At 40.8% G+C, this 13,543-nt stretch overlaps 1 protein-coding gene across 2 annotated transcripts in view; it reads left to right on the plus strand.

The window, feature by feature from the left end:
- The window catches only part of LOC106566415 (copine-5), a 244,587-nt gene extending 236,311 nt beyond the window's left edge, over window positions 1-8,276 (plus strand). For both annotated transcript variants that reach the window (XM_045692915.2, XM_045692916.2), the window contains one exon: window positions 34-8,276. In XM_045692915.2, the coding sequence (XP_045548871.1) occupies window positions 34-237 (204 nt within the window). In that variant the 3' untranslated portion in view covers window positions 238-8,276. The remainder of the gene's footprint in view (window positions 1-33) is intronic.
- Window positions 8,277-13,543: the final 5,267 nt, after the last annotated feature.

Raw genomic sequence — 13,543 nt, forward strand, 5'->3', positions numbered from 1 at the left:
TATATATATATACATATATATACATATATATAGTTTGTTCCGTTCAGAGACTACATGGATCGGACAGGAAACCACGTATTGAGTATGGCCCGGCTAGCCAAAGACGTCCTGGCTGAGATCCCTGAACAGCTCATCCTCTACATGAAGAGTAGAGGTATCAAACCCTGCCTCCTGCCTCCACTCAATGAGGAACCAGACCCTGAAGACCAGGACATCACCCAGACCACCCCTGTCTAAGCCCCAGACCTACCCCCATCTGAGGCAGCAACCCTGTGGAAGGAGGTCGCGGTAGGATGGGTGGTAGACTGGATGGTGGACCCCCTCATGGAGGGATGCAAAACGTAAATGTGAAAATGCTTCAAGGCACTTTTTTTTTCATGCTGAACAAATTGATAAGACTCCATTTTGTTTGGAGCGAGAATGCTTTGATGGAAAAAGCTGAAGATCATGGAGTTTTCCTTTTGAGTTTCATCTCCTGATGGAAGGGCAAAGAGGGGGATGAGAATTGGAGAGTCACAGAGGAGGAGAAGAGAGGAGAAAAACAGAGCAGTGATGGAAACAAATGTTAGATGTTAGCAGTCAGAGCTGTCAAAGTGGTGATGTAACAGGTAGCATGCCTTAGATGGAGAGGGTGTTTTTGAGGACATTAATTATTAGAATGTTCTAGTTTGTATCACGTTTGTGTATATGATACATTTTAGAGTGGTGGTGTATGTTGGACTAAGGAATCACCTGTATAATGTCGTATCTATTGTAAAAACTACAGCATCTATTCATGTTGGGGATAATATTTTTCTTCATATTTTCCCACCACGGTTTTTTTTGGGGGGGGGGGAATCAATGCTATAAACAATAGTTAATTTATACTTTGAAGAGTACTGTAATATAAAGCATGTGGTAGATAGAAACTATCCAACTGTTTAGGAATAGCTGTAAAAGATCAAGATGAATGCTTTTTACATTTTGGATTGTGACAGTTACACAGATGACCAGATGTTTGTATGATAGTTTAACTTCATGCACCCTGTACAAGACATACTTACCCTATATATTTACAATAGGTATCAACAAAATGCACTAACAGTCCAAATAAAAAGCACAAAGGTCATATACAATACATATATCGATCAAATGAAATATATACCACAATTATATACTAGCAACCAACAGCTACCCCTCAAAGACAATGGAAAGGATTGCACAGCAACAAAATGAAATGTCTTCCAGTTCTAGAACGTTGTCATGAATGAGAATTAATCTAGAATCTAGTTACTTCACATACTGCGTTATTATTGTTTACACATCTGCTCATGCACGACCAGAGCCACATCTTCAAAGGCATAGTATTTCCATAGTATTAGTATGTAGCTATGTATGTCGTCTAGCTAGCTGCATTCACACATATCTTGGTTGGTATAATCCTTCTCGTTGTATTTTGTATAATCCTTCTCGTATGATGTTGTTGATTCTGGTTGATTCTTCTTTAACCTCTGCAGACCGTGCCATAGAAATTCATAGTGGGTATAGAACACTGAGAAGGCAACAGTTGTTGATGAAACACCTTTTGCGAAATGTGATGTCAACTACATTCATTAATTTGTTGGAATAGATTTTTTTTTCCCCCACAGAGAAAATAAAACAATGAGAAATACTTTCAGCCCAGCATAATAGAATCAAATCAAATCAAATGTGTCACATGCTCCGAATATAACAGGTGTACCACACTGAACACTGAATACATGTCACGGTTGACGTCTGGAATGGAGGACCAAAACGCAGCAGGAATGTGGATGCTCATCTTGATATTTATTTTAGCTCAAAAGTGAACACCAAAATAATAAACAAAGGACGAACGATCAACAAAACAGTCTTGTAAGGCTCACACACGCAAAACAACAAACTATCTCCCACAAACACTAAACCAAACTCATACCCATATATAGGACTCTCAATCAGAGGCAACGAGAAAGCACCTGCCTCCAATTGAGAGTCCAACCCCCCATTAACCTAAACATAGACATACAACCAACTAGACTAAACATAGAAATACATAAACAAGGAACAGTGCCCCAAAACCCCGGAATACATAAATCAAATACCCTTCACCAAAAACACCACCCCAAACACATAAAACAAATACCCTCTGCCACGTCCTGACCAAACTACAATAACAAATAACCCTTATCCTCTCTAGGGTAGGTGGCACCAAATCGTCCCACCTACGTAACAGCCAGTGGAATCCTGTGGCGCGTTATTCAAATACCTTAGAAATGCTATTACTTCAATTTCTCAAACATATGACTATTTTACACCATTTTAAAGACAAGACTCTCGTTAATCTAACCACACTGTCCGATTTCAAAAAGGCTTTACAACGAAAGCAAAACATTAGATTATGTCAGCAGAGTACCCAGCCAGAAATAATCAGACACCCATTTTTCAAGCTAGCATATAATGTCACATAAACCCAAACCACAGCTAAATGTAGCACTAACCTTTGATGATCTTCATCAGATGACAACCCTAGGACATTATGTTATACAATACATGCATGTTTTGTTCAATCAAGTTCATATTTATATCAAAAACCATCTTTTTACATTAGCATGTGACTAGCATGTGACTAGCATTCCCACCGAACACTGCCGGTGAATTTACTAAATTACTCACGATAAACGTTCACAAAAAGCATAACAAATATTTTAAGAATTATAGATACAGAACTCCTCTATGCACTCGATATGTCCGATTTTAAAATAGCTTTTCGGTGAAAGCACATTTTGCAATATTCTCAGTAGATAGCCCGGCATCACAGGGCTAGCTATTTAGACACCCAGCAAGTTTAGCACTCACCAAAGTCAGATTTACTATAAGAAAAATGTTATTACCTTTGTTGTCTTCGTCAGAATGCACTCCCAGGTCTTCTACTTCAATAACAAATGTTGGTTTGGTCCCAAATAATCCATCGTTATATCCAAATAGCGGCGTTTTGTTTGTGCGTTCAAGACACTATCCGAAAGGGTAAAGAAAGGTGACGAGCATGGCGCAATTCGTGACAAAAAATGTCTAAATATTCCATTACCGTACTTCGAAGCATGTCAACCGCTGTTTAAAATCAATTTTTATGCCATTTTTCTCATAAAAAAGCGATAATATTCCAACCGGGAATCTGCGTTTAGGTAAACAGACGAAAGAAAATAAAGCATGGGGTCGACTCGGGCACGCGCCTAAGCCCATAGCACTCTGATCGGCCACTTGCCAAAAGCGATAATGTGTTTCAGCCAGAGGCTGCCTCGATATCGTTCAGCTTTTTCCCGGGCTCTGAGAGCCTATGGGAGCCGTAGGAAGTGTCACGTTATAGCAAAGATCCTCAGTCTTCAATAAAAAGAGCCAAGATGAAACACAACTTGTCAGACAGGCCACTTCCTGCATGGAATCTTCTCAGGTTTTGGCCTGCCATATGAGTTCTGTTATACTCACAGACACCATTCAAACAGTTTTAGAAACTTTAGGGTGTTTTCTATCCAAAGCCAATAATTATATGCATATTCTAGTTACTGGGCAGGAGTAGTAACCAGATTAAATCGGGTACGTTTTTTATCCGGCCGTGTCAATACTGCCCCCTAGCCCTAACAGGTTATACTGGTCAGGACGTGACAATACAACACTGAAATGCTTACTTATAAGCCCATAACTAACAACACAGTTTTAAGAAAAATAAGAGTTAAGAGAGTATTTAATAAAATAAACTGAAGGGAAAAAAATAATTGGATAAGTACTGTAGCCTATGCCATTTTATCCTTTTTCTTTTACAGATTGTGTATTCATTGCGTTTCTAACATGCTGACCACACCACTCGCATTACGTGCGTGAGCGTTGCAAAATAATTGTATGCATACATGTTATTCAATCATTGCATCCAAAATGCTCACACGTGTCAATGGGCTTCTGCGTAGCCAGGCCCTAAATATAGAACTTGATTATATTTGTGACGCTTGATGCTCTGCAAGTCCCACCTCTCGCATCTCCTCATTGGTTATTAGGAGAATATACCCACGTCGGTGATTGAAAGATGAACTGAGGTCCACACTCCAGTCCAGGCCAGTTGGTGGTGGTAATGCACCTTAAAGTTGGTTTCCAACCGCCATATTAAGTCCAAAGAAGAAGAAGACTGAAGGAGGAGAGATTACTAGAAAACTAACTTTGTTTACCCTTTTATCTGTGGGTTAATTCTCAGAGTAGAGAACCTTGTGCATTTCAGGTAAAATAACAACCCAATGTTTATATCCCAGGACAAATTAGCTAGCAACAGCAACCTAGCTAGCTAAATGTCCATGAATGTTTAATACTTTTCGAACTGTCCCCAAATTAATATAGTTGGTTCAAAGTTCGTTTTGATATTTCAAACTGCGTGTCGTGATGGCGTCTGGTGTGGATGGACAAAATCAACGTGTGCGATGGCACACTCGGACGTATGCGTGTGCCCGGTCTAGTCAGCATGTATGAAGTCATTAAAAGGGAGTCAATATAAAAAGTAACTGCATAAAGAGCAGTTGATACTGTGTACAGTCGTGGCCAAAAGTTTTGAGAATGACACAAATATTAATTTCCACAAAGTTTACTGCTTCAGTGTCTTTAGATATTTTTGACAGATGTTACTATGGAATGCTGAAGCATAATTACAAGCATTTCATAAGTGTCAAAGGCTTTTATTGACAATTACATGAAGTTGATGCAAAGAGTCAATATTTGCAGTGTTGACCCTTCTTTTTCAAGACTTCTACAATCCGCCCTGGCATATTGTCAATTAACTTCTGGGCCACATCCTGACTGATGGCAGCCCATTCTTTCATAATCAATGCTTGGAGTTTGTCAGAATTTGTGGGTTTTTGTTTGCCCACCTGCCTCTTGAGGCTGGACCACAAGTTTTCAATGGGATTAAGGTCTGGGGAGTTTCCTGTCCATGGATCCAAAATAGCGATGTTTTGTTCCCCGAGCCACTTAGTTATCACTTTTGCCTTATGGCAAGGTGCCCCATCAGACTGGAAAAGGCATTGTTCGTTACCAAACTGTTCCTGGATGGTTGGGAGAAGTTGCTCTCGGAGGATGTGTTGGTACCATTCTTTATTCATGGCTGTGTTCTTAGGCAAAATTGTGAGTGAGCCCACTCCCTTGGCTGAGAAGCATCCCCACACATGAATGGTCTCAGGATGCTTAACTGTTGGCATGACACAGGACTGATGGTAGTGCTCACCTTGTCTTCTCCGGACAAGCTTTTTTCCGGATGCCCCAAACAATCGGAAAGGGGATTCATCAGAGAAAATGACTTTACCCCAGTCCTCAGCAGTCCAATCCCTGTACCTTTTGCAGAATATCAGTCTGTCCCTGATGTTTTTCCTGGAGAGAAGGGGCTTCTTTGCTGCCCTTCTTGACACCAGGCCATCCTCCAAAAGTCTTCATCTCACTGTGCGTGCAGATGCACTCACACCTGCCTGCTGCCATTTCTGAGCAAGCTCTGTACTGGTGGTGCCCCGATCCCGCAGCTGAATCAGCTTTAGGAGACGGTCTTGGCGCTTGCTGAACTTTCTTGGGTGCTCTGAAGTCTTCTTCACAACAATTGTACCGCTCTCCTTTAAGTTCTTGATGATCCGATAAATGGCTGATTTAGGTGCAATCTTACTGGCAGCAGGATCCTTGCCTGTCAAGCTCTTTTTGTGCAAAGCAATGATGACGGCACGTGTTTCCTTGCAGGTAACCATAATTGATAGACGAAGAACAATGATTCCAAGCACCACCCACCTTTTGAAGCTTCCAGTCTGTTATTCGAACTCAATCAGCATGACAGAGTGATCTCCAGCCTTGTCCTCGTCAACACTCACACCTGTGTTAACAAAAGAATCACTGACATGATGTCAGCTGGTCCTTTTGTGGCAGGGCTGAAATGCAGTGGAAATGTTTTTGGGGGATTCAGTTCATTTGCATGGCAAGAGGGACTTTGCAATTAATTGTCTCAAGTCTCAAAAATTTTGGCCACGACTGTACAATCTATTTTACTCACTTCATCTGGACTACTGATAGATTTCAAACTTGTTGCCAGGGATGTATTGCCATCTTTAATTTAAGTTGATGATGTATATGTGACCGACTGGGGTTTGAATCCGGGTTTCCTACACACCACAAGACTGTGTTAGCCCGCTGAGATAAAGCAGTTAGCTTAAGTAGCCAACACAAGTCTCCAAGTTTCAGACAAGGTTACTCATCGTGTGTGCGTTGTTCCAAAACACATTTTACATTTTAGTCATTTACCAGACGCTCAAGAGCAATTAGGGTTAAGTGCCTTACTCAAGGGCACATTGACTGCTTTTTCACCTAGTCGGCTTGGGGATTCGATTCCAGTGACCTTTTGGTTACTGGCCCAACGCCCTTAACTGCTAGGCTACCTGCCGCCCTGTTATATCTAGTCATGTTTAAGTTGTTGATGCATTCTTATATTTAAGTTCTTGCCATATTACCATTGTTATATCTAGCCATGTTTAAGTTGTTGATGTATTGTCATATTTATGTTCTTGCCATATTGCCATTTTGAAGGAATAGTTTCCTGAGCACACAGCGGAGCAGCACTGTCTCTGTCTTTTCAGACCCGTAGACAGGACACACCAGAAGGATAATATGTCTACATTATTGTCTTTTCCACAGTAGAACGACGTGTTTAGTTTCTTAATTGCCGTGTTTAAAACAAACATGAAATTGCCACCATGCCAATGCAGTCCTACAATATACAGTACGCCCTAAGTGGTGCGTTCAGCAAGCCCATTATTTACTCACAGATAGATCACAATAATCCAATATCTCTATCCAAATGTGCCTATAGTATCGAAACTCTTGCATATCCAGATTAGATTTCACTTATTTTATTTTGTTAGCAACAGTTCCCTTCCCATATTTTATTATTGAACATATGATTCCTAATGCCTAGAATGATAACTGTTTCATATGTACAGTATAGCCAACTGAACAAAAAAAAGATTTACTAAGTATTATCATTGCATCTGCAACAACAGACTTAGTGTATGTTCCTTAGAGTTTGCTATTACACTTTCGTATTGAATGAGAACAATGCACGCATCAAATCTATTTTACAAATGTAGTGACAGTATACTGCATGTATGACAAAAAAGTCAGCACTTGTTTACAATTTAATCAGATGTAGGATCTTAATTTGAGCCAGTTTGCTACTGCAAGAAAATAATCATGCAGCAACAGGAAATGTGAATTAATATGTGGATTATAATATATTTCTAGGGGATGATACATTTTTCATCAAGTCTGAAATTTCAAAGTGGAAATTACTGACTTCAGAAGCCTTTTTAAACCTCAAACGTTCTCCTGCAACAGGGCGATCAAATTAAGATCCCACCTGTATATTTACATTGCCTCAAGGTATGAGAAAATACTCATACTAAAGAAAGGATGTTATCTTTATGAAAAGTTTGTTTTGAATCTGTTCACTTATAGTGAAGGTTGTTTATATTCCCCCCATGTACATAGACACTGTGATTAGAAAATACATGTCTAATAGTAGTTAATTAATGAAAGTGAGCGTTTACTGTTATTTTTTATACAATTTTGTTAAAATATTTTTGTGTAGGGTTAGCAAAGCAATTGAGAGAGATTATGCGTTTCAAAATAACTTTTAAAGCTGTCTCCACTGGAGTCTGAACTTTTAACATAAGCCCCACATGAAGACGACCTGGTATCCAAAAGATGTTCCGTTTGAAATGAACCTCTTAGATAATGTGCATGTTTGTGCCAAAATGGCAACATGTTTGGTGGTCCCTGCTCCTCAACTTACCTTACTCATGGCCTGTGATAGGCAGGAACTCCCTGAGTGAGCCATTTGTTGTGTATAATGATGATGATGATGGTGAGGATGATACTGTATCTACAGTAGAAACAGCAGTCACGTAGCATGTTGCATTCATGTTTTTCCCTCATATTTTGTTCCTTAGATCGGTCATGTGTTTGCTTCTCCTGGTCACTATTTATACCTTGACCTAGGGTGTTTACAGCATAGAAATAGAATGACATTCTCATTCTATGTCATTGTATATCTATTCTTTACAGTGCGTACCTCCTCTTGGTCTCTGGTTTGCATGCTGATGATAAAGAATACTTTTCCAAACCAGACATTGGACATAATTATTGTCATTTCTGTGGTTTGTGAAATGCTTTGTAATGGATTGCCTTAATAAAGTGACTGAAGATTAATGAAATAATGATTGTTGAATGTAAGAGGGTTTTTTATTTGATAGTACAGCAATTTTAGCAAATGACCACAGGGGGCTTCAAACCTGGGTCTCCCAACCCATACACAGACCTGCTAAATGCTGCTCCAATAAGAGTTGGTTTGTTATCCTTGGTAAATGGTAGTCTTTAGAGGAGATGCTGGGTTCCAAAAGGAAAACAGTAGCTATCCCCCTTAAAATCAACCATCTACAGTATATCCCATTCTCATTAAATCTTTAGGCTTTCATTTCAGGAATTTTCAGATTAATGTGTAGTTTCTACTGTATAGCTTCCTGCTGGGATCCTATTGTCCAATCACAACACTTCTCTGTGTTCCCTCGACCCTCATAGTGAGCGTTCCCCTTGAAATGTGTTTTTCTCAGCAGCTTTAATGACATGCATTGCTGACGAACCAAGCTGGCCACCTGGGGGAAGGAAAACAGCAGCTGGAAGTAGAAAAGGCTAGAGAAAGTAGAGCCGTTACACTCCTCTGCTGTTTTAACAGTTATATAAAGAGACACAGAGCTGCTGATGACATATATAACTGTCATACATCGTTAAAACATCTAGGTACCGTTTTGCTGACGGATAGTTACCTTTACCACACGGAGGGAGAGAGAGACCGTTGGAAATGTAATAGACCATACAATACTGTCCTCTACAGTCTGAACAGAAGAACATATGTTGCTAATGACATATAGCTATTATTTAAATGTTTAGAAATCATCTAGTTACCATTTTTTTCTGATGGGGATTCTTTGGATGGTTACCTTCCAACCTGGGGGGACAGGAAAAAGTAATTGCCATGTACAAGTACAGTATATACACAATGAACTGCTAATGACAAACTGTCACAGTACATTTATATTTTACATTTTAGTCAATTAGCAGACACTTTTATCCAGAGCGACTTGCAATTAGTGCATTCATCTTAAGATAGCTAGGTGAGAACCAAATATCACAGGCATAGAAAGTACATTTATCCTCAATAACGTAGTTATCAGGAGAGTCAGAGCTAGAAGGGCAGGGGGGGGGGGGGGGGTCGATGTGAAGAGGAGGCTTGTTTAAGGTACTGTACCAGATTAATAATAAACTCAGCAAAAAAAGAAACGTTCCTTTTTCCGGACCCTGTCTTTCAAAGATAATTCGTAAAAATCCAAATAACTTCACAGATCTTCATTGTGAAGGGTTTAAACAATGTTTCCCATGCTTGTTCAATGAACCATAAACAATTAATGAACATGCACCTGTGGAACGGTCGTTAAGACACTAACAGCTTACAGACGGTAGGCAATTAAGGTAACAGTTATGAAAACTTAGGACACTAAAGAGGCCTTTCTACTGACTCTGAAAAACACCAAAAGAAAGATTTCCAGGGTCCCAGCTCATCTGTGTGAATGTGCCTTAGGCACGCTGCAAGGAGGCATGAGGACTGCAGATGTGGCCAGGGCAATAAATTGCAATGTCCATACTGTGAGATTCCTAAGACAGCGCTACAGGGAGACAGGATGGACAGCTGATCGTCCTCGCAGTGGCAGACCACGTGTAACAACACCTGCACAGGATCGGTACATCCAAACATCACACCTGCAGGACAGGTACAGCATGGCAACAACAACTGCCCGAGTTACACCAGGAACGCACAATCCCTCCACCAGTGCTCAGACTGTCCGCAATAGGCTGAGAGAGGCTGGACTGAGGGCTTGTAGGCCTGTTGTAAGGCAGGTCCTCACCAGACATCACCGGCAACAACGTCGCCTATGGGCACAAACCCACCGTCGCTGGACCAGACAAGACTGGCAAAAAGTGCTCTTCACTGATGAGTCGCGGTTTTGTCTCACCAGGGGTGATGGTCGGATTCACGTTTATCGTCGAAGGAATGAGCGTTACACCGAGGCCTGTACTCTGGAGCGGGATCGATTTGGAGGTGGAGAGTCCGTCATGGTCTGGGGCGGTGTGTCACAGCATCATCTGACTGAGCTTGTTGTCATTGCAGGCAATCTCAACGCTGTGTGTTACAGGGAAGACATCCTCCTCCCTCATGTGTTACCCTTCCTGCAGGCTCATCCTGACATGACCCTCCAGCATGACAATGCCACCAGCCATACTGCGTGTTCTGTGTGTGATTTCCTGCAAGTCAGGAATGTCAGTGTTCTGCCATAGCCAGCGAAGAGCCCGGATCTCAATCCCATTGAGCACATCTGGGACCTGTTGGATCGGAGGTTGAGGGCTAGGGCCATTCTCCCCAGAAATGTCTGGGAACTTGCAGGTGCCTTGGTGGAAGAGTGGAGTAACATCTCACAGCAAGAACTGGCAAATCTGGTGCAGTCTATTAGGAGGAGATGCATTGCAGTACTTAATGCAGCTGGTGGCCACACCAGATACTGACTGTTACTTTAGATTTTGACCCCCCCCTTTTGTTCAGGGACACATTATTCAATTTCTGTTAGTCACATGTCTGTGGAACTTGTTCAGTTTATGTCTCAGTTGTTGAATCTAGTTATGTTCATACAAATATTTACACAAGTTACATTTGCTGAAAATAAACGCAGTTGACAGTGATAGGCCGTTTCTTTTTTTGTTGTTGCTGAGTTCACATCTAGGTACTATTTTGTAGATGGGGGAGTTTCTTAAATAGTTACCTTTGAATCTGGGGGAAGACGGCATTTGGATATACTGTAGAAAGAACATACAAGGAAGTGCCACTATTCTCTATAACACCAACAACGAGCTGCTAATGACAGAACTGTTGTCAGATTTTGATAAAGCATCTACGTACCATTTTGCTGAGAAGTGATTCTTTGAATAATTACGTTCCTACCCGGGGGATAAGAGAACAGCAGCTGGATATATAGATGGCCACTACTCTCCTCTCTAGTTTAAAGTTAATAATTATACAGACAGAATGGAAGACAGACAATGAGCTGTTAGTATTTACACAGACAGGCTGGAAGACAGACAATGAGCTGTTAATGTTTATACAGACAGGCTGGAAGACAGACAATGAGCTGTTAGTATTTTTATACAGACAGGCTGGAAGACAGACAATGAGCTGCTAACGATATATACTTTAACTGTAATAATCCCACAGGGGGTAAGGCACTAAATCAATCAATTAATCAAATGTATTTATAAACCCCTTTTTAAATCAGCAGATAAAAACAAATTGCTATACAGAAAAGCAGCCTAAAACCCCATACAGCAAGCAACGCAGATGTAGAAGCACTGTGTCGAGGAAAAACTCCCTAGAAAGGTAGGGAACCTAGGAAGAAACCTAGAGAGGAACCAGGCTCTGAGGGGTCACCAGTCTTCTGGCTGTGCCGGGTGGAGATTATAAGAGTACATGGCCATTAAGTGGTCCTAAAATGGAACCTTGAGGAACAGTTTAACTTACAATTGATTTGTCAGATGACAAACCATTTGCAAAGACAAACTGATATCTTTCCGAAAGATAAGATCTAAACCAGGCAAAAACTTGTCCGTGTAGACCAGGCCTGGGCAAAGGCTGGCCCGGGGGCCGTTAACTCTTGTTTAACAGGTATGCACAAAAACACAAGAGAGAGAGCTCAACATTACATTTAAACTACTCAATCAGTGTGAGGAGTGAAGTCTCTGATGGGCATTGACTAAAAATGAGTTTTAAAAATATTTCAAAGAAAAGGAAACTAGACAATGAATGTAGGGTGTCCCAGAAAGAGTGGACATCAAAATATTTCTTTATTGAGGTATCAGGGCTTGCCTTCACCATGGGCATCATGGCCCTCATGAATGAACTGAATTCTAAACTACAAGTGAAGGGCCTTTAAGCACATCAGATGTACAGCCTTGTCAAAACCTTCAAGGGAAAATTACTCCTCTTGACCCGCCAAGCAGAAGCCAACAATCTCACCCACCTTCCGACACTACTAGTTTGTTCCCTATCAGATGACCAGCGGGAGAAGTATCCATCGCTGCTGCGTGCTTTGAACAGTGAGTTTTCTCGTCGTTTTGAGGATTTGAAAGTGTTGGAAAATGATATGCTGTTGGTTTCGTCTCCTTTCACCTTCAATGTGGATAACGCTCCCACTGACCTGCAACTTGAGCTCATCGATCTTCAGTCTGATGCAGTGATTGGAGAACTATTCAAAACAATGTCACTGACAAGGTTCACCACTCAGCAATCCTGTGCATAGCGACGTCAGGAACTATACCTGACTTCACTGCTCTAGTCAACACCCATCAGAGACTTCAGTCCTCACACTGATTGAGTAGTTTAATTGTAATGTTGAGCTCTCTCTCTTTGTGATTTTGTGCATACCTGTTAACAAGAGTTCTGTCCGTGGTGCTGAATGCACAGTGTACTTTTCCATCCGTGAAGTTCATTGCATGTTTAATAATGAAAAGGAGAACATGAATGTGGTTTATTTCTGTGCATGTTAAAAAAGTAAAATAAGTAGCATATCTGGGCGTGATTTACAGTAGATATATCTGTCAACCCAGTCATACACGTGATGTATAATCCTGGAATATGATTCTGGCCCGTGATGGCAAAAATATATTCTAATTTGACCCTCCATGGAAAATAATTGCCCAGGCCTGGTGTAGACCAATTAGGGTGTCCAATCTCTCCAAAAGAATATGGTGATCGATGGTGTCAAAAGCCACACTAAAGTCTAGGAGCACGAGGACAGATGCCATTAAAAGGTAATTTACCACCTTCACGAGTGCAGTCTCGGTGCTATGATGGGGTTTAAACCAGACTGAGGCGTTTTGTATATATTATTTGTCTTCACGAATGCAGGTAGTGGATGCGCAGCTGCTTTTTTAATTTTTATTGAGTGGAATTGGATAGTTTTTTACATTTTCTGGGTCAAGGTTTGGCTTTTTCAAGAAAGGCTTTATTACTGCCACTTTTAGTGAGTTTGGTTCACATCCGGAGGATAGGGAGCCATTTATTATGTTCAACACAGGAAGTAGCTCTTTCAGTAGTTTAGTTGGAATAGGGTCCAATATGCAGCTTGAAGGTTTAGAGGCCATGACTATTGTCATGAATGTGTCAAGAGATACAAGATTAAAAAACTTGAGTATCTCCGTTGATCCTAGCTTTGGAGAGCTTTGGAGAAATAAGCAGATTCATGCTTCTAAGAGTGGCATGTTTCTGAGGGAAATTGTTTGGATAGTTGCCTATACATTAGTCACTCTTAGTTTTGTACTTAAGGGATCATTTTTATAAGTTTACAGAGAGAAAATAACCATGAAACGACTCCAACTACTTCAT

Source organism: Salmo salar, chromosome 13 (assembly GCF_965601325.2).
Source record: "Salmo salar chromosome 13, fSalSal1, whole genome shotgun sequence".
NCBI lineage: Eukaryota > Metazoa > Chordata > Actinopteri > Salmoniformes > Salmonidae > Salmo > Salmo salar.